At 27.5% G+C, this 27,051-nt stretch overlaps 2 protein-coding genes across 7 annotated transcripts in view; both read left to right on the top strand.

Moving 5' to 3' along the window:
* LOC123296748 (protein singed) overlaps positions 1-7,004 on the top strand; it is a 79,262-nt gene extending 72,258 nt beyond the window's left edge. For both annotated transcript variants that reach the window (XM_044878385.1, XM_044878384.1), the window contains 3 exons: positions 4,943-5,099; positions 5,680-5,978; positions 6,655-7,004. In XM_044878385.1, the coding sequence (XP_044734320.1) occupies positions 4,943-5,099; positions 5,680-5,978; positions 6,655-6,857 (659 nt within the window). In that variant the 3' untranslated portion in view covers positions 6,858-7,004. The remainder of the gene's footprint in view (positions 1-4,942; positions 5,100-5,679; positions 5,979-6,654) is intronic.
* Positions 7,005-12,613: 5,609 nt separating this feature from the next.
* LOC123296747 (eukaryotic peptide chain release factor GTP-binding subunit ERF3A) lies at positions 12,614-26,706 on the top strand. 5 transcript variants are annotated; one of them, XM_044878381.1, is made up of 9 exons: positions 12,614-12,978; positions 20,520-20,798; positions 23,651-23,797; positions 24,088-24,233; positions 24,309-24,610; positions 24,690-24,864; positions 24,931-25,194; positions 25,269-25,437; positions 25,905-26,706. In XM_044878381.1, exons 1-9 carry the CDS (start codon positions 12,735-12,737, stop codon positions 25,946-25,948), a joined length of 1,770 nt encoding a protein of 589 aa, XP_044734316.1. In that variant the 5' UTR covers positions 12,614-12,734; the 3' UTR covers positions 25,949-26,706. The 5 variants fall into 5 exon arrangements, with proteins under 5 accessions (XP_044734316.1, XP_044734312.1, XP_044734313.1 ...); XM_044878377.1 differs by having other exon boundaries at positions 12,614-13,020; XM_044878378.1 differs by having other exon boundaries at positions 12,615-12,978; positions 20,517-20,798; positions 25,905-26,705.
* Positions 26,707-27,051: the final 345 nt, after the last annotated feature.

Below are 27,051 nucleotides of genomic sequence, written 5' to 3'. Positions count from 1 at the left end.
ATAAAAACTTCTCAAAAAGATGAAGTCACCAATTGAGATTTAGTATATCTATCCATATTTAGCCAGTAAATTTTCCTTTTTCTCTATTTTATCTGTGGTGGAAAATCTTTGGCCCCCATTTTAATGCTATCGGATACTCGTAAAGTACACTTTATAGGAAAATTTTTCTTGCTCTGTATTTTATACATTACAACATAGATAAGAATTCCGTGGTGGAGGGAATGGGAAATTTATTATCTTTTTAAAACAAAAGCATTTTTGAAATCGATAAACCACTAACCAGTGGTCCGGGTATGGAAACTTGTTAGTTTCCTTTGAAATCCGAAAGAATTCTTACAGTAATCGGAAATTCCTCACTTGTAATTCATAAATTTAATAGTAACGAATAACGAATAGTCTCTAATTATTTGAAGAAGATAACTTCTTTGTTTAAATAACAATAATTAACAATAATTTGAAACCTCACACTTTATTTTAATTATTATTTTGAAAAAATAAACATTAAAAACAAAAAGAGATAAATATTTTTGATAAAATTTAATAATAAGCTTTTAAATATGTATCTTTACGTTGTGAATGTCTCTTTTAACCAAGTTCAAGGTCTCTATCGTTGACTGGCAACATAAATACAAACTCCTAACAACGAACACTGTATATAACGCACACTAAAACCTACAGTGAAGTTTATTTTATAGGAGTAGTCAGAATACATACGAATACAATACAATACAATTTTATGTAGGGAGTTTCTAATAAGTTGAAAGTAGAATTGGTATACCTACTAATATTTTTCAAAATTTGGCTACAAGAAAATCAAACTGAACTTTTCCCTGTAGAAATCATATAACAATTTCTCAGGATGCCTTGATTAATTTAAATGTTCAGATCTGCCCACTCATTCAAGGAAGATGTCATGAATTTTCTGGACTTTTATAAAAATTTTCTTATTTCTACCCGACTACTCAAAGAAGTGGTAATGTGTTTATCGGTCTATATATGTTTGGTCCTATGTGGGATACTAACGTCCAAACGCGTCGCCCGATTTCGATGATTCTTACGTCAATCGATTAGTCTTAAATCTTAATCTTGCGAGTGCTACTGAAGATATGGCAGTAATAAAAATTCAATATGACAACCACCAGATGGCAAATTGTCAAAAATTATATATATGTGTTCCTATGTGGCATACTAGAACCAAATGCGTGGGCCGATTTTGTTGATTCTTACATCAATCGATTTTTCTTAACCTTTTGAGTACTACTGTAGATATGGCAGCAATGAAAATTCAATATAGCAATGAAAATTCAATAGACGCCATATTGTGAACAAGAAAAATCGACTGTTAAAGTCGCTAAGTAAACTGCTGGACTTGTCCTTTCTTTTCAGTTCATAATTAACACAGTCGCGTTTTTGATTTTTTAAATAATTTTTTTTATAATCAATATTTATGTCCCTTAATCGATCAAAATAAATTCTAATTGCAAGCAGATTGAGTGATGTTGGTTGAATATATTTTAGTTTTTAAAGTTTTGAATTTATTTATGCTAATAAAAAAGTATTCAACGGATGTGAAATTTGCAAATAAGTCCTTTTTCAACCAAATTTTTTCTCTCAAAGCAGGGTGTCCAAGTTTAGGTAGCATCCAAGTTTCCTGGTAGCATCAAAGAACTTTGTTCACTTTCATTGATAACGTAAACACCCCTACCCCCCTTAACATCTTTAAAGCCTAAACTAAAGGAAAATCTGCTTTCGATAATTTACGAATTATCTTCATATATTCAAGCATACAATAATATACAATTATTTTTATACATTTATCTCTAAAAATATGTATGTGTATAAGTATGTAAGTTTGTTTGTTCAAACAAACACAATACAAGGAATATAATACCCGATATCGACAAAGAAACACCAAATATTAACAATGTCATGTACAGTTTGTGTCTAAATGCCATTCAATTTCAAGATTAAGAATTCTAAAAAATAATATCTCTTTGATTTGAAATATAAGTAGTATTGATTGCAATAAATTAATGGTGGAAACGAAATTAAATTATTCAGTATAAGAATTCTAACTATGTAGTCTGTATTTATTTGCGCTCCCACCATTAATATTAAAACAAAACATACAATAATTCATTACATAATTTTCTTAAAAGGATGTATAAGCATGACAACAATGTTTGATTTTACGGCTAAACATCTTATTATAGGTAAACTTTTACTCAAAGAATATGTGGTTAGAATTTCGGGGTAGGAAACCGTTCACATTTTAAAGATATCAATTTTCGAAAATCGAAACTATTTAAATTAAAGTTAAATAAAAAAAAACTATTTAAATTAAAGTTAAATAAAAAAAAACTATTTAAATTAAAGTTAAAATCTTGATTAATTTTAGAAAACAAAAAAAAAAACCATTGTGTCCGACTAATTAAGGATATATGAGCACGGTAGTGTGGACACAAATTTAAAAAAATTTATGTTTTCAATTTTGATGGGAAATTATTTTATAACTTGATAATATAAGACCAAAAATAAGAATACAATTTTTCAATATTTTTAATAATTTTCAAAATATCGAAAATTGAAAATTTTTTAAAATTATTTAGCTTTCCATATTTCGAAAACTAGGGCAGATATCGAATAATTGTATTCTAATTTTTCGTCTACGTTCATGAAGTCATAACAAAATTCATCATCAAAGTTGGAAACAAAGTACAAATAATTTCAAGCCCAAGTCTAAACTTGCCTTGGCGCTTGTACTACCTTAATAGGATAGAATTTAAAAATAGTCTAAATGTTTTAATTTGTCGTAAAATGAGTCCCACCTTTGGTACATTTTTTTGCAATCCCTACAAATATAACTCCGCATTTTCTAACTTTGTAACGCAGAATACTCCCCCTCCTTCCACCTTTTTCTGATGTATTTTATAAATTATTCCTAATTTTAAAAAATTTGGAAAAAAATTTATAATAATCAATTAAATTGTAATGACTTTTTTATTAAATTTTTTATTTTATTATTAAAATAAACTAATTTTAATTACTTATTATATCGATTGTATTATAAATGTACTTACAACATGTTTGTACACACACTTAAAACAAAAAAAAATATATTTCTCAGAGTTAATTAGATTCATTATTATTAAATTTTTTAAATAACTGCTTCTATTTAACCGTATAATTAAAATGAGGTAATTAAATTATTACTTATTAAAATTCGATTAATTTTAATTTAAAATCAAATTAAAATTGTATCTAATAAAAAATTGCGTTCAATTATAAATAATCGCATTGATTTTTACCTCCGTACACAACCCATAATTTTATTTATTATAAAGAGTGATGCCTAAACAATCTTGGGAGAAAAAATTTTTCTTCAAAATTCGTTGGTATCGTATTTTTGAAGAAAAAAGGTTTTAATTTCTTTGCTTAATTAATAATAACAATAATTTTCAGAACGTTTCGCAATATTTTATTACTTCTTCAAGTTTAAGACAAAAGATTACTTTACGGCAGTACGGGCGCCTAGGCAAGTTTAGACTTGTGGTTGAAATTATTTATACCTTATTGTCAACTTTGATGATGAATTTTGTTATAACTTCATGAATGTAGACGAAAAATAAGAATATAATTTTTCGATATCTGTATATTTGTATATTTTCAATTTTCGATATTTTAAAAATTACTCCAGATATTGAAAAATTTTATTCTTACTTTTCGTTATATATTATCAAGTCATAACATAATTCACCATCAAAATTGAAAATATATATTTTTTTTTAATTTGTGTCCCCAATACTGTGATCATACATCCTATCCTTAATTAGTCAGACACAACGGGTTATTTTTGTTTTCAATAATTTATTAAGGTTTAAACTTTAATTGTAATCGTTTTTTTTTTTAATTTCTACTAACTAGTTTTGCAGAAATCTATGAAAACATATCATCCATCTACCATTTTTCCATAAGACTAATGTTAAATATGCCTACTTTTGAAGTCATTTATTTATTTAAATAATCGGGCAACTCTCCCCTAAAATTTTCAGAATTGATTTAGATTAAGTCTGCCTTGGCGCTCTTACATCCTTAAATTATTAACCAAAACTTTTTACCACAATTTAAATTATTAATCAAAGACATTAATCCTATTTCCTATGTCAGTATAACATAGATCACCAAAGTTTTAAAATTATATTCAAAATATTCTCAGGTTATAGCATTATGAAGCAAACTTCCTGTGCTTACAATGGCGCTTAAATTTAAAATCCGTATTTTCTATAATACATTAGTTTCTGCTTAAACTGAAAGGTTCCGAAAATTATCTCTAACATTCGCGGTATTTTTTAATTTAATGCAGTCTTCTATAACGAATTTTCTTTCAATTTATTTTCCAAATCCTTCTGCAAATTATAACATTAATAACGTCGCAGAAATTTCTTGATATATTCTAAATCAATTCAATTTGTTCTAAGTATTCCCAGGTGGTAACCACTGCCACTACCTTCCAGAAAAACTAGGTCAAAATTCTGCAATTTAAAGGCTTTTAAAAGATACTTAGAAACTAACTTTCTAAACATATTATACCTACCCGTATTTTACGATTTTTGAAGTGCTGAATTAGTAGTAGAGTGTATCAAACTAAATTTTAATGATTTTAAAACAAATTTGTCATATAAATAAAAAAATTTTATGCTATTTAATTTTTATTTCCTAAATTATTACTGTACTACACGGTGTAAATTGAAATTTATTAGCAAACCTAAATAAAACGATTATATTTCTAAGAAAAATCTGTAGTTAAAAAATTTTCGAAATTTTTACAATTAATGTCATAGGTTTATGGATTTGTAAAATTCATAACTTTTAAAATTAAATTAAATTTTACTAAAATATAATTATAAAAATTAATTAAATAAATTCTTTTTATGATTTACAGGTGTTGATGTGACTGCAAATCAAGATGAAATCTCTGATTACGAAACATTCCAATTAGAATTTGATTGGAGCACAAAACGTTGGTACATCCGTACAATGCAAGATCGTTATTGGACATTAGAAACTGGTGGTGGAATTCAAGCATCTGGAGATAAACGGTAATTTAAAAAAAAAATTAATTTTTGTGACTACTACGTCCTACAATAAAGTCAGTTATATTGTTCCGTGACTTTTTTTGCGTTTTCTGACGCCATTTTTGTCCTATCCTATCTAAGACTTTTTTTCAACTAACTCTCTTTATTCTACTCGAGTTTCTCTTAGTGAGATTTAGTTCCTCTATTCATATTTAGTAGAGAATTTTCCTTGTTTTTTATTTTATAAATTACAGCACAGATAAGAATTCCTTGGCGGAGGAGACGGGAAATTTGTGATCTCATAAAAATTAATCATTTTTGAAAACGCAAAACATTCAGTGATTAGTGGTCCGTTTATGGTATCTTGTTAGTTTCCTTGGAAATCCGGAAAATTCTTCCATTAGTCGGGAATTCTCCACTGAAATATACAATTCACCAAAATATCTAAAATTAAAATTAAAAATCTGATTTTTCATACATTTTTTGAGGGATAAAATCGTAAAAATCGCGTTTTTCAAATTTTTCGAAACGTTTTCACCAGACTCAAATTAGTATAAAATGATGTAAAATAATGAAAATTGAAATGAAAATTTTTGTTTTTTAGCTCATCAAATGCATTATTCGATTTAATATGGCAAGGAGATGGATCCGTATGTTTCCGTGCTAATAATGGAAAATATTTATTAACCAAACGATCAGGACATTTATATGCAACAGCTGAAACTGCCGATGAAAATTGCAAATATTTCTTCTATCTAATTAATAGACCAATTTTAGTATTAAAATGTGAACAAGGATTTGTTGGATACAAATCAGCCAGTAGTCCAAAATTGGAATGTAATAAAGCTACATATGAAACAATTCAAGTTGAACGAAGTGAAAAAGGAGTTGTATTTTTCAAAGGTAAGAATATTTTATTTTCGGTAAAAATTATTTTAAGCAAAGAAAATATTTCACGTCTGGTTTTATCCTGTTAGTCACCATAAACAAGTTAGCGCCAAATATTAATATTCTCTTTCAGAACTATATAATTGTTCCACTCAAGTAAAAGTTAATTAGTTTTAAAAAAATTGTATTTGGCGCTAGTGGGTTATGTATTAGTTGTATAATACAAACATAGATGGCAATAAGAAGTTATAAGCATTCAAAGATTGTTGTCTGTCTATTTCTTGCAAATCAGAGTTTTAGGTATATTTAGTCTCTTAGACGACACTCAACAATGGCATCACTTTAAAAGTATCTTCCGCTTTGTTTAATTATTAGTTTTAATCGTTCATATTTTGCGTACTTCTAAAGATTTATAAAAACCAACTTCACTTTTCTCTCTATGCACTGAAAATTCTTCACCTGAAGTGATAAAAAAATTTAGTTATCATCCCATTTATACATTCTGAAAGATTAAAATAACCAATGACCTATTAAACAGAATTAGGCCCATTAAAAGCTTCATCTTAATATACACGAAGCAACAAGAAAGAAATGACCGGCACACTTATACAATAAAAGAAAAACACGATCTCGATATCTTTAGTTGCTTCTTTTACATGGGAATTTTATTTATATGAAATTTTTGTTTTAGGACAAAATGGAAAATACTGGCATGTTGATGGTGAAGGTGTTACCGCCGATTCTGACACACCTGAAGGATTCTATTTAGAATTACGTGAACCAACACGTATCTGTATTAAATCAGTAAACGGACAATATTTGGCTGCCAGTAAAAATGGTAACTTCCGTTTGGGTGATTCACAAATTGACAGCGCTACACAATGGGAATACTAAACTAATGAAACAATGGTCAAAACAAAATAATTATTATATCGCTTTTTATAAAACAAAAAACCTTCCAAAAAAATGAAAACCACTCTCAATATGGCGTCCAAAAATCATAACACCGCATTCCAAATAAAAATTTTATAACTTTTTTTTTTTTTTAAATTAAAATTTTTACAAAAAAAAAAAAAACCCCCAGGTGCTTAAAAAATATCTTTAGTTTTATAAATAACAGCCTAAAGTCACTTGATATGAATTGTCCTAAAAAAAAATTTTGTGTTCGTACACAATTTAAAAAAATACAAAAAAATGCAATTAATTTATTAATTTTTTTCCAAAAAATTCATTTTTAAGGAGATTGAGGCTGTCTCATATCAACCAGAGCTGGACGATTATAATTTTTTTTACATTTATTTAATTTAATAAGTGTAAAATTAATATAAATAAAATTAAAAAAATATTTATATAACATAGTTTATTATAACCAATTTATTAATTATTAATTATTTGTGGGTATATTATTAAGGGAAATTTTTATTTTTTAAATTTCGCTTGAAATAGTGAGAATTTGAGTATGAGTAGATCTAGTTAATTTATCGTATTTTTTTTTCATTTGACTGTTTTTATTTATTTAAAATTTTTCATTTAAAAGAAAATGATTTTTTTTATCTTTGTATTAATTTAAAGTCTGATTTTTTATATAAAAAAAAATTAATTAAACTCGTTAATGATAATATCTATCCTTGATTTTCATATTCTAGTAAATTTTATCAGAGGAAAAATGAATTAACTGCCAGCAACGAAAAAACATCTCAAGTTGAAAGAAAGAGACCTGTGTAGATAATATCAATAATAGTAATATATAAGAGAAGTACCGCTAATGGGTTCCTAGCTTCCTAGCACCTAGACCAAGGGATCCTATGAGAGAACAACCTACAAAGAGTCCACAGCTTCTCTGCCGAAATTTTTTCTAGGATTGATTGATCTAACGTCTCAAATAACATGAATCGAGGTGTCATCGTCCTCCATATAGGCCCTACTAGTGGAATTGTCCTTATATAACCATGTTATAGTTCAATATCGTGTCAATGTCCTGTTAAGAGTACTACAACTCTCCTCAATTTTGCTCTAGTGAGTTTCAGGCGAGTACAGTGTAATGGTCTAGCAGCTGTGGTTACCAACGAATTATCAACGAATTAGTACCTCATCAACTAAATAGTTAGGGCCTAATCCGATACTTTTGGTAAATCTAAATAACTTTCGAGTTAGGAGACAAGTCATTTCGATATTGTTTAGGCCTGCCTTTAAAAAAAGGTGAAAATCAATAGCACTCACAGCTTTATTAGTAGAAAATTAACCAAGTATTGTACAAATATTTTCATAACTCGATTAAAATTTACTAGAATTAATTAAAATCCATTTTTTTCTTTAAATAATAACCAATATATACAATGAATTAAAAAAGTAACTGCCGTAAAAAAACGCCTTTTTATTTAATTTTTAAAGTATTTACCCAACAATTTTTACAGCAATTTTATATACTTTTATAAAAAACAAAATAAACTTTTTTAGTAAAAACAAAGGCTGAAATTTTTAAATACATTTTTGTATTAAATAACAACGATAAAATTCTTTAAGCTTTTCTTTTTCAGCTGTGCAATCAAAAATTTGTATATTTAAAAAAAAAAATAACGTTAAGAATTTTACCTCATAATATCTTGTAGTTGTATTTACTTACTTTAATATGTTCCAAAATATTGTTCAAAAATTTTTAAAATTTTGATAATAATACATTCTTCATACCAAAATCCTAAAATGAATCGTTTGATGTAAATTTTGAAGAAAAAAAGAGATTCACACAAAGGAACAGGAAACTTAATCTTACTAACAAATTTTTATCAATTTTTGTACATTTATGTAAATATTTACTTAATTAACAAATGTGCTAAAAAAACAATTTCACAAATTAATCTGGCACTACCTAAACCAGAACATACCAATTTATCCAGTAAATCTATATAAAAAACAACATTTTTTTAAATGTTAAACTTTGCCAATCTTATAGATTTTCTGGGCCTACAATTTTTACCAAGATCATCACCAATTTTTAAAAAAAAACTAGGTAATATTCCATTTTAAAATGTAAGTTTTGACGTTTAATTTATAACAAAAAAAAAAACAAATTTATACATAAATGTTTCTCGTGTTTAATTATTATATAGTATTTCTTATTAACGACACATTACGATGTACGAATATACCAGAAAATGCATTTAAATTTCAAAAAAAAAGTAAGCACTACTCATTGAATTTGAGCCTATCATAAATGTTTTGATTAAACTTCGATAGAATCCTCCCTTCGATTAAAGTTCGAAGGGAGGATTCTATTCCTCAGTTGAAAACCAACAGTAGTTTTGAACGAAGATAATATCAATTTTTATCCACATAATATCAACCTACAATGGATAAAATCAGTGATAATGGATATAGGGGCCCATAATCGATACCTGAGGTATGCCTTCAAACATCTAAAAAAGTTCTGAAATTTGTCATCAAATTTTTTTTACAAGCGAAAAATTTACTAATAAATACCATGATTCCTAACAAGGTTAGCTGTGATTATTGGCCCCGTAATCAATACATGTGGTACACCTACAAAGATCAAAACATATTGAAATTCATCAAAAATTAATCCAGAATTTTTAGTCGTTAAAGATTAAAATTTTAATAAAAACATTTATGATATCGACATGAATTCGAGTTTTGTTTAAATTATCTATTATTTTTATATTTTGTTTATATATGTATCAAAATATTTTTGAATATACAAAATTGTTTCAAACACAAATAAATAATTCCTAAAACAACAAAATTGTGTGCTAGGATTATTAAAGTTGAATGAAACAATGCGTGTATTTATTTTAGTATTTAATGTAATAATAAAATATAGCTCAAAATATTTAATTATTTTGTAATAATATAAACACAATAGTCTTGTTCTTTCTTTCTTCTTCTTCTTCTAATTTTAATTATTTATATATTTTGTATTTTCTTTTATATAAAATTTAGATTATATAACAACTATTATATAAGCAAATAAAAAAAAGTATATTGATATTTGTCTCTGTCTATCTAAGTATTATAAATATAAAAATATTATATACATTTTTCATAGTTATCATTATCACTCTTTTTCTGTGTTACTCTTATATTTAATATTAATATCATAATTATTATTATTATATCATTTTTTTTGTTTATTATTTATATGAGTATCACAAATGATTGTAGCAGTTTATTTAATAAATTTATATGACTAAATATTAATTAAATTTTTATATTTTATTTCTTTACCTTATACCTCTCTAAAGATCACCTCTAAAAAATAGTAAAGACAATAAAAATGCGGTTAATTTGCATATTTTCATTTATTCGCCAAAATACTACTATCAATAAAAATTTCTGAAATTACTCCTAATTAAAATGAAAATATGTTTTATGATTTTTACGATCTTACTCTCTCTTTTTAATGGTTAATCCATAAACTAAAGAATTTAAAAAGCCAAAAACAATTTGTTTCTGTTTTTAAATTTACTGTAGCATTCTAAATCTAAAAGTAATGAAAATCCAGTTTATTCTACCAAAATTTCCTAAAGCCGATCCGAGAAATCGCTTTTCGTATGCGATTGCTGTCAATATCTAAGAAACTATGCATCCAATCATTGAATAAATTCAATTTTTAATTTTAATCAAAATTACCTTATATACTTTTATGGAAATCAGACATAAAAAAATTTCTCGATTTTTTACGATTTTAAATAGAAAAAATTAATAAAACTCATCAAAGGTTACTTAATTGGCCCATAAAATACAAAAATCGCATAAATTTTTTGATTGGACGAGAAGTTTTTGAAATATCGCTTACATTTTTAAGATATCAAGCCAGAATTCAGAAAATACTCGTCCAATTGTCCAATGTACTCAATTTTGTATTTTTTGGTTTAAAGTTATCATGTGTACAGAGTTTTTATCGAATTGGAAGCAAAAAATTTGTTTCGATTTTTTGCAACTTTTTTATCCTCTTTGAAAAAATCAATCGATCAAATCGATCATCTTTTTGTTCCCTAATTCGATAAACTTAACATACACAAAAAACGAAAATAAGATTTATTTGACGATATTGAGTATTCTTTAATGTATCACTCGAAGAAGACCCTTAAAACAATATACTATGAAAAAAAAAAACACGGTAGAGCCGTAAGATAGGTAAAAAAGCATGAAGTCTACCGCTAAGCATGACATCCGGCAAACATCGCTCCAAGGATGTTGGGAAGTCTTTCTTTAACCGAAAGTAAGTGTAGGAAAAAATATCAATGAACCTATGGAAGTTACAATTTCGGCATTATATATATTTTATATGAACTTTATTTTCAAAATTGTATATACATAAAGTAAGAAAGTTGCCACCACTAAAATTTATTCATCTCCCGTATTCAATACATGCTACCTATAAATCGCGTCTCATTGCAATGAATCAAGGCTTGAGGGATCGTCATGTCATGTCGGACACAAATACATTTTATCACACATATGCATTAATCGAATTTTAAATATCAAAATGGGGAGTTCTAAGAGAGAATCATAAATCGTAATGCTTTTTTCTACGAAAGTAGTGGCGTCTTATTTCCACTTTTCATAAATTCCTTGGCCCAATCACAAACAGGTGGCAACAAAATCAGTGCGGGTATTTAGGTTTTGATTAAACAATAGATTCCTGTATTTGTAACATCTTGAGAAGTTGAGAACTTTTATTTGAGAAATTGAGAGCTTAAGACTCCCTAATTTTTTTGCTGTGAAAGAATTGTCTATTGGGAATTTGTCATTTATTTTAAAATATTTAAAATCCTGATCATAATACATAGAAAAAAAATTTAATTTATAAGTACATATATGCTAAAAATAACAGATTTTCTCGCAGCAGGGACTGCAAAACTCATTACGATATCAATTACTCGAATGCGTATAAGTTAACTATATTTTCTACAGCATAAACTAAGGGATCATCTTAGGGAAACCTTACACGTTAATTAAAAATTAATTCTAGCCACGGATCCACACTGGAACGAATATTATTCCAAATAAAAACTATTGCATCTCTGTTAAGATAAATACACTGTTTTAGAATTGTAAACTTAAATTATTTGACATAAGTTGTATCAAAGTAAAACCAAGTAAAGTGGATGAAGTGGAAGTTAAATAATTCTTTGAAAAAATTGATGTTTGCTGATTCTCATAAAGACTTAATGTGGTTTTTTTGTTACATTCAATTGGGAATATTTGGATTAGTATTTATATTTGCATATAAATAATTAAAATCAAATAAATAAATAATAATGTATTTAAATTGATATCATCTAAAATTTATTAATTGGAAACTTGTGATTTAAATTTTAAGTAATTTAAAGATTTAAATACCATATTGAAGTGCTATCTATAGTTAAAAAATATAACTAAATTTCACCTTCATTACGATTAAGATTAATTTCGTTTTTTTAAATGTCAAATAGTATGCTTAGATTATTTTATTATTTTTTACTGGATATTTATTAATTAAAAAAATTTCTCGGCTTTTAAAATGAAAGCTTAGACATGAAAGTAATACATTTGCATAAAATAAAATATGTATAAATAATTTTTAAATGATTTGTATATTTGAATATTAAAGAATAACATCTATACGAACTTCATAACAGTTTTATATTTCTTTGCCTTTAACTTCCGGTCAGTCTTGTGGAACACACGCGGATACTTAGGCTGTAGTGTTCTGGTTAAAATAATTGTTTTTCTGTGTTTAATATTTAAAAAGGTGCATATAATTAGTTAATAATGTCAGCTAATAGTGCGCCAGATTCGTGGGAGCAACAAGCTGACATTACGCCTAGCGAACAAAGTGGACAGAATGAACCAGTCGATCTGTCGGCAAAATTTTCCACGTTGAATGTTAATGCAGTGGAGTTTGTGCCTTCGTATTGCATACCATCATCACAAGGAGACCCAGAGGAAACATCTGCAAAATCAGAAAAATCAGACAGTGGACCACCATCGAACGATCAAAGCCCTGTATTAAATGGTATGTACTTAATATATGATAAAAATGTGATTCATAATGGAAGTTAAAATTTTTTGGGGTTGCATTACTTTCTTGCTATGAACCATGTGGAATGTAGGTTAGACTTGCCCCTACTACTTTATGCATTATTTTATGACATACTTTGAAAATTGTTTCGTTTTATAAATTTTTTAACTTTTCGCTTAACAGCTGTTCAAAATAATATTCTTGACAGGAGCTGTCACTCTTTTGTTAGCAAAATTTAATTTAAATACATTTTTACATATTTAAATGTGGAATTAATTGAATTAAAAAATTGAATTTAGCTTCCAAAAATTTTAAGCTTTCTCCAAAACTCAAGATTCATTCCAAAACGAAATACGAATGGAATGAATTAGAGCAGTTTACGTAATACTTTTTAAAAATCAAGTTACTTTATGTTATTTGTAATTTTAAACTACTGTTAAAAATTTTGTATTGCTCGAAATACATAATTTTCAGTATTCGGCCGTGTGTTTTGTAATTGTGAATTTGATTTTGGTTATCTCTACTATGGAAGATCGTAAGTATTCTTAACCAAATATTTATTAAAATGACAGAACATTTTTAACTCATAAAATTTAATAAAAATATCTTTGTTTACAAAATTATACTTTCCTAAATTTAAAAAAGAAATAATTGGTATCTGCATTGTATATAATAAACTGTCTGCAGTATTCAAAATACAGACGAGAAATTTACTGGGTGATTTAATGAACACGATACAACCTTTTGTATTAAAGAATGAAATAGAAATGTACTTAAGATTAAAAATTATTAATGGAATACGTGATTAAAACCTTACAGGATGATACAATAAATAAAGGCATAGTTTGTACGATAAAATTTGTCTTTAAAAATGCACGTTTTGTTGGACGATAATATCAGTAAAAACTAGTGTATTCGAAAAAATTTATTAAATATTTAATGAAAGTTAATTTGATATGCTTTACTCTAAAATTAGAAACGTGATATTGCTGGATAGATCCAACATATCTGTAATAGTTTCAACTGTGTAACCTTCCAAATTACCTTTGGATGAGAATGTAATCTGTTTTCAATTAATAATAAAATTCAAATCTAGTAGCCTTATAAAACATTTTTATAGCCACTTTTTGTTGGCTATCAAAATTTGAAAATAACTAATTGTAAGAGAGTTTACTACCAGTAAAGAGAAAGTAGTACTATCATTGTTGCTAACTCAGTGGTTTTATAACTGAAGTTAGTAATTTTACTGTTTTTATAGTAGATAAAAAAATTTTTTTAGTGAGTTATTAATTTAATTAATGTTTTAATTCCATTTATGCTAATTATTGAATGTTTTGTGATAAAAATCGAAAAATATTCTGGTAACACTGCTCTCTAGTGGTTTGCTAGTGATTTTCTATTGTCTGTTTAGTGGGATTGAGAATTGAAAGTTGGCAACACTGAGTACTATTCTCATTTCAAATTTTCATGTTGATTTCGTATTAAGAACTACTTTTAATTGTAGGCCTCTAGCGCCCACCTTGGGACAGACTGATTTAGACCATCATAATCATTTAAGTCAGTTGATAAGATTTAGAAAAAGTAAATATTCTTTTGAAATTTCAGTCCAAAATACGATTTTTTTTTTCAATGAATTTTTTAAATTATTAAATTTTATTTTTAAACTTGGTATAGCAAAATAAATGTTCCTGTCTATAGTTGAATATTAGAAAGTCTATTCGGTTATTGTACCTTTTATTTCTGTTAAAATATAAAATTGATAAGATTGCCCATTTGAATTAGACCACACGGTACATAAGTACATAAGTTATTAATATCAAAAATTAATTATTTTTATGCTTTAAGCATGTAACATTAAAAAAAGTCTATTAATGAATGAAACGTATCTATGTAAATAGATAAACAGATTAAAAATTAAATTTAAAAGTTTTTCGACTACTTTTAAATCAATATTTTTAAACAAATTTGTTTATACTTAAAATAATTTTGACAAAAATTCTAGGAATCGTTTATTTATAGTTAGTCCGCGGGACAGCACCCTTTTTGTTAAATTATAACTTCATACTTCGTGAGTGGCTTCATTTTAGGAAGTATACCAAACTTTCTACGACTTGTGCGAAAAACGACCTTCGAAAATTGTGCGTTTTAAATGAACACGATAACGTCATATTTATGCTATCGGGCTGAAAAAAAAAGTACGACATGTTCGAGGTGTGAATTCCCTACTGCGTTTTTAATACCAGATCTTTCGAAAACAGTTGTACAGAGAAAATTTGGTAGACTTGCCAAAAGAAAGCCATTCACGAAGTTTCAAGTAAGTATTGATCATATAACAAAAAAAGTGCTGCCCCGCGGACTACGATGTTTTAAATTGGGGTAGACAATTCTACTTGAAAATCTATGTTATAAAATCACACAACTAATTTCTAAACTAATTATCAAGAAAACTAATAATACTTTTAACATTTACAAATTTAAACTTTTTTACATGCGACTCCTTACAGCGATAATTTATTTCATTGAGTCATAGTCACTAATATTTTCATTAAGGTAGTTGTGGCGTCGATTTTATTAAGCTATAACCACGCCGGGGAATGGATTGGCTAATTGCTTGGTTATAAAGTGGGACGCTTGATCAAATTATTGAAATGTTGGAAGGGTTAAATAAAGATATGTATATACTAATATCATTAAGGAAGTTGGTTTATTGGACTAAAAATATTTTGTCAGGCTAATAATACCAGACATTAGCTTTCACAATTTTCGTAAAAAGTTCGCCGGAGAAAATTTGTTTCTAGACAGCTTCCCTTGTAGTTTAAGTTTCATGTGTTATGTAGGTCTTTCTGCCTGCCCGCTTATAACTTGACTTTTATTAGAACTTATTAAAAGTTACATAAATCTTATTGCCCGACTACGTATAGCAAGCTAAATCTAATTTTTTTTTTAATGATATAGGTACCGTGTTTGATCTCAAATTCAAGGTATTGAAGAGAACCTAACCCCATAATACAATTTAGATTTTTTCGTCTTACGTTGTCTGGTTTAAATTTAGGAAATTTCACTTAAAAATTTTGCAATAACGAATATCGCGATTATGTTCTAAAATTTGCTAGAATATCTAAATTTCCAATATATTATTTTATGATAAATTATTTACAACAATTTCAAATGTATTAATTACAAGAAACGATACTATTTAAAATAAAATACAGAGTGAGGCGTAAGTGGATATACTGTTGTAAAAAGTATTACTTACAAATCAACATTTATTAAAAATTAGTTGCTATGGAAATCATAAATAAATGACGAAACGTTCAATTTATTTAAATTAATTCATTTATTCTCCTAGTCCTACTTCCTACAAACTAATTAGTAATTTATAAAAAATTTTCTTTCAGGGTTTATATAGATAATGTTAATAATGTGTGCTTTCCTCACACCAGCACCGAAATCTATTTTTGCAATCCCCACGAGAATATTCCTGTTTTGACTTAGTAGTCTGACATTCATGGAAGTCCGTGGTTTCAATTTCGGATAGTTCCAATCGACAAAACCAAAACAAATAAATGATAAACAGTAAAAGAAATTAATAATTTTTTTATTGTATATCCACTTACACCCCATTCTGTATGATAATAATTATTGAAATTTATATATTTCGCTTCATTGTCCAATCTTATCAATTGAATGGTACAGGTGTACAACTGCTTTCTTTTGTCTTTTTGAAGGTCAAAATTTGTATACCATATCTTGAAATTTATTTTGAATGCAAAAATATAGGTAGTTGGTATAATGACTAAATTTTTTTACCACTTCAGGTGTAGAATTCTCACTGCACGGACAGAAAAGTGAAGTTGTTTTTTGAAAATATTTAGAAGTACGCAAAATATGAACATTTAAAACTCCTAATTAAACAAAGAGGAAGATACTTAAAAAGTGACGGTATTTTTGAGTATCGCCATACAGATTACATATAAAACTCTGTTTTGCAAGAAAGATCCGAGCAACAGTCTTTGAATGCTTATAACTTCAATTTTTTTTTTAATGTTAATAAATTTTAATTTAACTTTCAAAATTTGTTATGATGGTTCATACTGAAGATGACCACATTTTAATCATAATATCGATATACGTATTTTATTTATAGTTCAAAAAATCTCTGATAGTTAGAAACTTACGTCTGATACGTCGAACAAGCATACACACATTCGGATTTCTTAAATATTAGACGCAAGTAAAAAAAGTATTAAAATTTTTGTTTCTTTTGAAAGATGGTCAAAATGTCAAAATATTAATGTTTTTAGTAATAAAAAAATACCATCAAAATGTTATTAACCTCAAATGACCTTCAGATCAGAATTTTTCGTGCAATATTTTTTGACAATAATCATTTCGTTTGTACTTCACGGAAATGAACTAACTATGGATGTAAATACTTTCGAACCTTTTCACAATAGTGCAAATATTTGCCGCTAGTTACCACAACTATGCATGGTTAATAATATAAGAATCTAACTTACAAAATCATTGTCGCAACTATTTTGTTTTAATTGTTTAAATTCTTGAAATGGGACGAACTTACAAATATGTTATATGTGGATATATAAAGGTGTATTAATTTGAATTGAATGCAGCAATTTTGACGATATGCAGTAACCAGACACTTATCACTCCATATATGGATAATTTTGTTTTGACGACTTATGTTAAACTAACAAAAGTACACGAACAGGTCCGAAAATTCCCGAAGCTAATATTTTTATGCTTACACCTTTACTTTCGTGATGAGAGAAATTCTCATAATTTCTGAAGAACTTAAAAAATTATATTTTTAAAAACTTTGAAAATAGATAAAATTATATGACGATAGAAAAAATTTAAACCACATACACTATTTGATCGAAGGTGAGCAAAATGCTCATAGCGCGAGTGCTGACGGGTTAAGGAAATGTAGATTCTCGAAATATGAGAGTGCTAAATGCATTCAGAGAGTTGTCGCCTAAATCAAAGCCCATGTACTAATCCCAACTCAATAAAAGTATAAAAACCATTAATATTTATTCAAGGATAATATATACTTTTGTATCCTTGAGCCTATTTATAGAATATAAAACCGTCAGAGAAAGTCTAAATCAAGATGTTCTCTAAAACATTGACCTGCTAATATTGGCAAGTGATTGGTTCATTTAAAATAATTGAAAGTTTACAAACTGCGATGACAATAACTATTTTGAAATTTTATTACACGCTAGATTTAAATCATTTTCTTTACTTAACTGTGTTTTTAAATATTTAAAAAATGAGCAAGGAAGGTTAATAAAACCACTTTGAAAAAGAAAATGTTTTTTTTATACATAAATAAAATATGGAAAATGATTACATCACAAATCTAGTAAAATCCGGAATATAATTTCGCCATTAAATCACATAAGTGTTATACGTTTAATGTAATTTTTTGTTTTGTTTAATCAAGTGCCCCATCCATACTCATTATATTGTTGATAAAATTTTTATTTTAAATATTTTATTTATAATAAATGCCAAAAAATATTGTTTTGTGGTTTGTTTTTGTACACAAATTTTGGGGTTAATGGTTTGTTTGCTTCAACATATCTTGCTTTTATATTCGTTTGGAATAAACAACGTGTTCAGTATTTATACAGTCAACAGTGTTTGAGGAAATCCTAAAAATAATGTATGTGTAAATTGTTGACCAGAAAATGATTTTTTTAATAGTGTTTTTTTACTAAGTGAATATGCGCTTGAAAAGTACGTAAATTTCTATTTTGATTTTTTGTTCTTACGAAACGTTATGTGTGCAGAATAAAAAAAATAAATTTTTTCTATTTGAAAAAAACCCGCCTTTAACTAGTTTTATAAACCGGATATCGATAAGATTCAAAAAAAATATAATCTAATAAATCAAGGCTTTATTTTTTTGAAATAGTCAGTTTTAACAAAAATTGTTGTTGGTGTGATCCGAACCAGAGTTAAAATAAAACTCAAAAAAATATAAACTACATTCGTTGCGTCAAAAATCAACCCAAATCATCGATTCCCCTTAGCCTAATAGTGTTCAGCGTCTAGATAGCCAAGAAGAAGTTAAGAGAAAATTCAGTAAATCATACTATCCTATGCCTGATGATGAGGTTAAAGGTATACTTTGATTAATTCTCTTTAATCGAGAATAATTTTAGGTGATAAATTGATAATTACCGATCGATCATCTATCAAAAATACTCTCGCCCCACTTTCGCAGATAAAAAGTTGTTAGATTAAGCATAAATAAGCCACACATAAACTCTAGGGGTGTATTTAACAATGGCAATGTGTGCTGATCGTTAACTTAGCCTCATGATAGTCAGCCACTTAGTTCATTTTTACGTTCGTTAATAACTTTCGCCCCAAATATGCGACATTCAATTTTCATTTTAGATGACGAAAAATCACAACATATGATATTTTAAGTCTATTAAACGAGAAATTTTGAACAAGTATTAAGTTAATTTCTTTTTTAACTTTCAAATTATCGGGTAGTTATAATATTCAAATCCAAAATTTTAGAAAAAAAAACTTTTTTTCAATCTATCAATTTGGCTTTACGGCTGTAAAATATTTTTCCTATATATGGGACAAAAGTTATGAGGTTAGGTTATAACCATATTTGTTATGTTGATTAAAAAATAAGTCAGCTAATTCAATGTAATCTTAAAATAGTAATTTTTTCTACCACCAGGTGAAATTATACCTTACCCTAAAATATTTTCTTGAAATTATATAACAAATCTAGTTAAATCCAGAATATATTTTGCGTTAAAACCACACTCACAATTATAATGCAGTAAAAAATTGTATTTTATCAAGTGTCTATACTAATTATTGATAAAATTTATATATATTTATTATTCAAAATAGATAAAACAATATATATTTTGAGGTTCTTTTTGAAACACAAATTTTGGTTTACGTACATGAACACGTGGTGTTTTTAATTTGAAATTAACAACGTGGCACGTGTTTTGATATTTAAAAAGTGTTTGAAGGGAATCCTAAAAATAATATTTGTAATTGGTTTATCAAAAGAAAGCAGTTTTAAATAATTGTGTTTTTACTAGTCATACATGCGCATTGAAAGTGCGTAGTGTTTCTTTTGTGGTTAAATTTAAATGTGCTAATTATTACGAAATTTTGTGTGAAGAATAATGAAAACAAAACTTAAATCAGGTTTATTAATTTTTTTTTGAATCGTTTTTAAATAGTTTTATGAACTAGATATCGATAAGATTTTTAAAAATAAATTTCAATAAATCAAGGCTTTATTTTTTTAATAAAAATCAATTTTAACAGAATGTTGCTACTTAAATTTCACTTTAACTGCAAATAATTATGTATAAAATGTTTGTACAGCGAATTTACACTTGAATACTAATTTTCATGACATTTATAATATTTTCTAAATAATATTATCAGTTGCTTATTTAGTTTTCTATCGAATATACAATACAGTCTCTAATTTAAAACAATTTTTTAAGGAGGAACTTTGGAAGCTGGTGACACGGCAGAGGAGCCTCCACCGCTACCGGGAGCAGGTGGGGGCGTATCATCAGCCCCGGGTAGTTCGCCCGCAGGTGGTCCTGTTGATAGTTGGGATGCCGATACAGATGAACCATTATTAACACCAGATCAAGATGAGGAAGAATTAGATGTTGAAGATACTGAAACGCCGGCAAAAACAATGAAGAAAAAACCACCAAAAGCTGAAGAAACAAAAAGTAAAAGGGAACATATTAATGTTGTCTTTATAGGACATGTTGGTGAGTACAAAATTTAAAATATATTTCCTTAACTTTGCTTAATTTCAAGCGCATTTAATTTAATTCAATATCCGCAAATGTATACAAAAATTGTATACATTTATTAGAGAAATCGTTGAAAACTCTTTTGCATGAAGCGGATTGCTGAAGAGCACATGGCTCATCATAATGCAAAGCTTATGCTCTAATAATCACTTTCGAAAATAATTTTTTTTCCAAACAGTGTAAAATAATTGGTATAAATCATTAGTCATTTCTGCAAAATTAATTCAATTAACCTACGGCCCAATGTAAAAATTAAGAAAAATTGTGATCAGAAAACTAAAAATACATTGTTATAGAATCAATGACTGAGTTAACCTAAAAAAATTCGCAAAAATCACAATACGGTTTTTTTACGATAACAAGTGAAATTAACAAATTTTTAAAAAATCCCCAGAAATTTTTCGGGTACGGGACTCTAAACTGGCACTATGTATGTGTATCTAACACTCTCCATTAAATTACCCTTTTCCTTGGAGCATTTCCCAAACTTAAACGATTTCGAGGATCATCGCCATTTTGTTGTTGTTCCGGGTACGGAATCCTATACTCGCACTTGAAACATAGCTACGGACAGTCCCTTTTAAATTACCTTTCAAACGAAACAAAAAATTCCAAATCGGTTCATCTGTTTAGGCGCCACGACACCACATTCAGACAGAAACACATAGCGGTCAAACTTAAACAACTCTTTTTTTTGTTCGGGGGTTAAAAAAAGTTGACGTCCAATCCAAAAAAATTAAATGGAAAAGTTGTAGATCTCAAAAAAACATATCGATTGACGCCTGGTATTGTATCTGTTAAACAGGATTTACTTTTTACCGAAACATTACACTCCTATAAAAAGATTACTCCCAAAATCGTACTCTCCATAAAAAAGTTTGGTAGTACACTGGCAAAAGCTTGCTTTTATTGGTAGAGAAGGTGTTCGCAACCTTGCCAAAACATGCATTTTTAATTATTATAATATATCTTGGAGTAAAACTCGTCTGCAGATGGTTAGTAAAACATTAATTGATACCACTTTCCCATTGATATTTCTCCCCACCAGGTTGACTTGAAGTGTAGAAGAAATAAATCTTTTGTCTATTTTCAAATCTATGAGAACAATTACTTATCAGTTGACCATACCTTTTTGAATAGTTAAAATTATTCTATTCACGATTTACTTTATTTCATTCTCACAATATAGTCAAAACCGGTTATAACGACACTGAAGGTTCCTTCAACTATGGTCGTTATATCCTGTAGTCATTTTAAGCGATAATTTCTGTCTAAATGGAATAATTATCGGCCAGAGAGAAATGTTGCTTCGAGCCAATTTGGAAACACTACAAATCATCCTCCGCTAAAAAAATGGATTTTATCAAAATAGCCGCCAAGTCGCCATAATAAGTGACACTTTTGTCTAAATGGAATAATTATCGACCAGAGAGAAATGTTGCCTCGAGCTAATTCGGTACCACTACAAATCATCCTTCGCTAAAAGAAAAGGATTTTATCAAAACAGCCGACAAATGAGTTGACTCGCAATTTAAAATTACCTTATTCTTGTATGCCATTTTATCCCATAAGCCAAATTGCTAAATCATTTAGTTCAAAAAGCGATTTTTGGCACCCTTAAACAGTAAATAAAATTACTTAAATTATTCATTATTGTAAAGCTTGTAAAAAAAATACGGGTACAATTTGCCGTTATAAGCGATGTCGCTATAACCAATTTTAACTGTATACATTTATTATTAATTATTCTTCATCATAAATTTTACTTTTTATTATAATTTTTTTTATTAACAAACAAATATACCTACTTTTTACTTCTTACTATGTAGTTACTAGCCTAGCGCACATAATGTGAACTGGCTGAATCCGGATCAGACGATAGACATTAGACATAGCACAATCACCTGGTTTAATATTATATTATAATGTGTACATTAAAGTATAAAAGTAACACAACCTTGGCATTATTGTTGTTTGTTGAATTAACTAATATTTGGATTATTATTGAATTAATTATTATATAATTTTATATATATAAATTTTTTTTTTCAAATTTTTATTTCCTGTTTATATGTGAAATTATAATATAAACTCTTTTTTCAATACTGGAATTTAATTTTATGCCAACGTATGTTATTTTTAGTATAACAGATTAGAAAAAATATATTACTCATTTAACGATTAGATGTTTGATTCTAGAGATTCAGCCGAAAATCTCTAAAAAATATGGAGTTCATATACGATTTTCTGCGAACCATTGAAAATCCTCGACCAATCGTAAACTAAACCTGATTTTATTGATCTTTTTTGAGTCAAAATTACCCTCTGTACCGAATTCTATCAAATTTCAAAATAAAAAATTTGCAATTAATAAAAAAAATTTTAAAAAGCATATAATTAACCCAGTAAAAAGTAATTTTTTAATTTGGTACATTCGTTTTAATTTCGTCCATTTTGAGTGTGCCTTTAATTCGTATTAATTTTTAAACAAATCGAGAAAAATTATACTGAAAAATCTAAAAACACCGGGGAATTTTAAATTTCGATTCTTAGACTAATCGAAATCGAAAAAATGGTCTCCAATTAAGCGTCGAATGCGCGAGATCTGCAAGATATTGCTCCCACCCTTCACATAAGTTTTATATGCCCTTAAAATATGTTCAGAAATAAGTATCGAATTTGTTGGTCTAATATATTGAATTAAACACCTAAGCATGTAAATAAATATTTTAGTTTTGTTAATTCACTAAATTGAAAAATCATTCAAATAAAAATTGAAAAGTAAAATTTCTAAATTATTTTTTTAGATGCTGGAAAATCAACAATTGGTGGTCAAATTATGTCCTTAACTGGAATGGTAGACAAAAGAACCTTAGAAAAATATGAAAGAGAAGCAAGAGAAAAGTCTCGTGAATCATGGTACCTTTCGTGGGCTTTAGATACTAACCAAGAAGGTAAATAGTTGTATTATTAAAAATATAAATTTTGTCATTACAGCATCTTTGAATATTGGTTAGTATGGGTCAGAGACACAAATTTAAAAAAAATTTATTTAGAAACGGAAAGACTATTCGAGCTATATCAAGAGTTTATATATTCATTAATTGTTTACTCCCAGATAAATTCAGGATTATTTCTATCTGCCTAATCACTAAAAAAAATTAGTCAGATAAGTGAAAAATCGGGTAGTCGTCCTAAAAAAATAATTAAGCATGTATCTAATTTATATCACGTTTATTTACAGAACGAGAGAAAGGAAAAACTGTAGAAGTTGGAAGGGCCTATTTTGAAACTGAAAGAAAGCATTTTACTATATTAGACGCACCGGGACATAAAAGTTTTGTACCAAATATGATTGGTGGAGCTGCTCAAGCTGATCTCGCTGTTTTAGTAAGTTTTTAATTTTATTTCAAAACTATAAATAAAATAATACCGTAACTATAATACAATTTTTTTTTTGAACAGGTAATTTCTGCAAGAAAAGGTGAATTTGAAACGGGATTTGATCGTGGTGGTCAAACTCGAGAACATGCTATGTTAGCTAAAACAGCCGGCGTTAAACATTTAATTGTCCTTGTTAACAAAATGGATGATCCCACTGTTGAATGGGATGAAAATAGATACAACGAGTGTAAAGATAAAATTTTACCGTACCTTCGAAAATTAGGTTTTAATCCAGCTAAAGATCTGACATTTATGCCTTGTTCGGGACAAACTGGTCAAGGATTAAAGGAACAATTGGATGAGAAATTATGTCCGTGGTACAGGTATGTGTATTAATTACGTATAAAGCTTTGCCAAAATGTTTTTTTTTCTTATTTGCTAATAAATTTTAAATTTTTGCAGAGGACCAGCATTTATTCCATTTATTGATCAAATGCCGTCATTAAATCGTAAAATGGATGGACCATTTATAATGCCTGTTGTAGACAAATATAAGGATATGGGTACCGTAGTAATGGGAAAAGTTGAAGCTGGAGAAGCTAAAAAAGGGCAATCATTGTTACTCATGCCCAATAGAGTAAGTAATATACATGACAATTCCCAAAGATTTTTTTAAAATTAATAATCTTAATAATTATTTTAGACACCTGTTACTGTCGATCAACTTTGGTCTGACGATGAAGAAGTAACTGCTGTAGGACCTGGTGAAAATGTTAAAATCAAATTAAAAGGTATTGAAGAAGAAGATGTTAGTCCTGGTTTTGTATTATGTGACGCAGCTACTCCAATTCGTACTGGTCGAGTGTTTGATGCTCAATTGGTTATTTTAGAACATAAGAGTATTATATGTGCGGGTTATTCAGCTGTTATGCACATACATTGCGCTGCCGAAGAAGTTACTGTTAAAGTAAGTTTTATCATTTAATAAATACATTCTTTAAGATTTGAAGTTTACTAATGTATTTCTTTTTTGGAAAACAGGCCTTAATATGCCTCGTTGACAAAAAAACTGGTGAAAAATCAAAAACGAGACCACGTTTTGTGAAACAAGATCAAGTAGCAATTATGAGGATAGAATGTGCAGGTGTAATTTGTCTGGAACAATTTAAATTGTTTCCACAAATGGGCCGTTTCACGCTCAGAGATGAAAGTAAGTTTTTTTTTTAATTCGATTTAAAGATATTCATTTTTTAAAAACGTATCCAAATTTTACATTACTCTTGAAACTCCACTAATAAATATAAGTACTTTAGTGGCTAGAAAAATCGGATATACCTAATTTCTTTGAAACATACAGTGATTTTAATCAATTCAAAACTTTTTAATCGATATTAATCCAATATTATTGTTTTAGAATTGACTTAAATTCTTTAAAGTTAATAATATATCTTTTGTCGTAATTATAAATTATAGGGAATTTGTTAAATAAAGAACACAATTTTTCGTCAATCATCAATACTTGATATTTATTACCATCGAAGTATATCCTATTAACTTTCGATATGAGTTTTTGAGATTCGGGAGAACTATCCTGTTCTTAATTCCTTACTTAAACGAATCGGGTGTTCTGAAGTAAATGAATATGAATTAATTATATTTATTATTTCCTTTTTTCAGATAAAACAATTGCCATTGGCAAAGTCCTCAAAGTTATCGAATAAGTATGTTAACTAGAATAAGCTAGACTAGAATATTTCTACGACTACGACATTTTAATATGATGAAACAAAAATAAAAAAATAAATAAAAAATAAAAATATATTACAATATAAGTGAATTGTTGGCAGACGACGTGTGTGTTGCTGTCAGAATAACGATCTAACAAAAATAAAATCTGTTTTTAAGAGGTCGTGTACATATGCAGTCAGTCAGTGCTATAAACAAAAACAAAACATAAATACATAACATACACCCGCCAAGTACTGTCGAATCCGTCGACCAAAAAACAAATCAATTTTTATTATTCAATTTTTGTGTATTAAAAAAATTCTGACAAATTTCATTTTTCTCAATTGCTACTGCAAGGAATTTAAAAAAAAACAAACAAACTATTGTGCATATGAAATATGATCTTAACCGAGTAATTACACTGCTTTGTAGGGGATGGAGATGACGGATGAAAGATACGAACAGAAAAACAGGCGTGTAATTTGGGCATATATTTTATTCTATTCATATTGGTATAATATAAGTAAGAACGAATCTTATTTTTTTAAAAGCGCGTATCTTAAAAGAAGATCATCAATTTTGATTAATTAATTTATTAAAAAATGTTTTATATTAAAGATTTTTCATACGATAAAAAAATATTTGTTATCCAATAAATAATTAGAATTAGAATGAGAAAATCGCATCTAAATACTTGCGTCAATAAATATTTATAAATAAAAAACTCTACCCCTTCTATTTAAAAAAATATCAATTCTAAATTAAAATAAGCAAGTTAACTAAAAATTTGTTAAGAAGCAGTGTTTTTATTCCACTATGAGTCTGTTTCTTTTTTCCTTTCTTTTTTTTTTTTGAAAACATGAAATATTTATTTTTTAGTAAAATATAAAATTATACATATGATATATACAAGGTGGATTTTTACAGTTTACGAGAAATTGTATTTTTTATTAGTTAGAAATATAAACTTTGTTTGAAATTTGATCGTTTTTTTCTTATATTTCATCTGTTTTAAAAATTTCGACGCTCATATTTCAATAATGAAACTTTAAAAGTTTTTATTAAATTTATTTTACTTTTTTTATACACCAAATCA

The sequence above is a fragment of the Chrysoperla carnea genome, chromosome 3, assembly GCF_905475395.1.
Source record: "Chrysoperla carnea chromosome 3, inChrCarn1.1, whole genome shotgun sequence".
Lineage (NCBI taxonomy): Eukaryota > Metazoa > Arthropoda > Insecta > Neuroptera > Chrysopidae > Chrysoperla > Chrysoperla carnea.
The sequence above is the reverse complement of the archived record's forward strand: the minus strand, read 5'-3'. Positions and strand labels throughout refer to the sequence as shown.

Coding starts and splice junctions, on each gene's coding strand:
- LOC123296747 (XM_044878377.1), top strand. CDS start 12,735: ATGTCAGCTAATAGTGCGCCAGATTCGTGGGAGCAACAAGCTGACATT. Junction 13,021..20,519: donor AAATGTGATTCATAATGGAA/GTTAAAATTTTT, acceptor TTTTTTAAGGAG/GAACTTTGGAAGCTGGTGAC. Junction 24,865..24,930: donor TGTTACTCATGCCCAATAGA/GTAAGTAATATA, acceptor TAATTATTTTAG/ACACCTGTTACTGTCGATCA.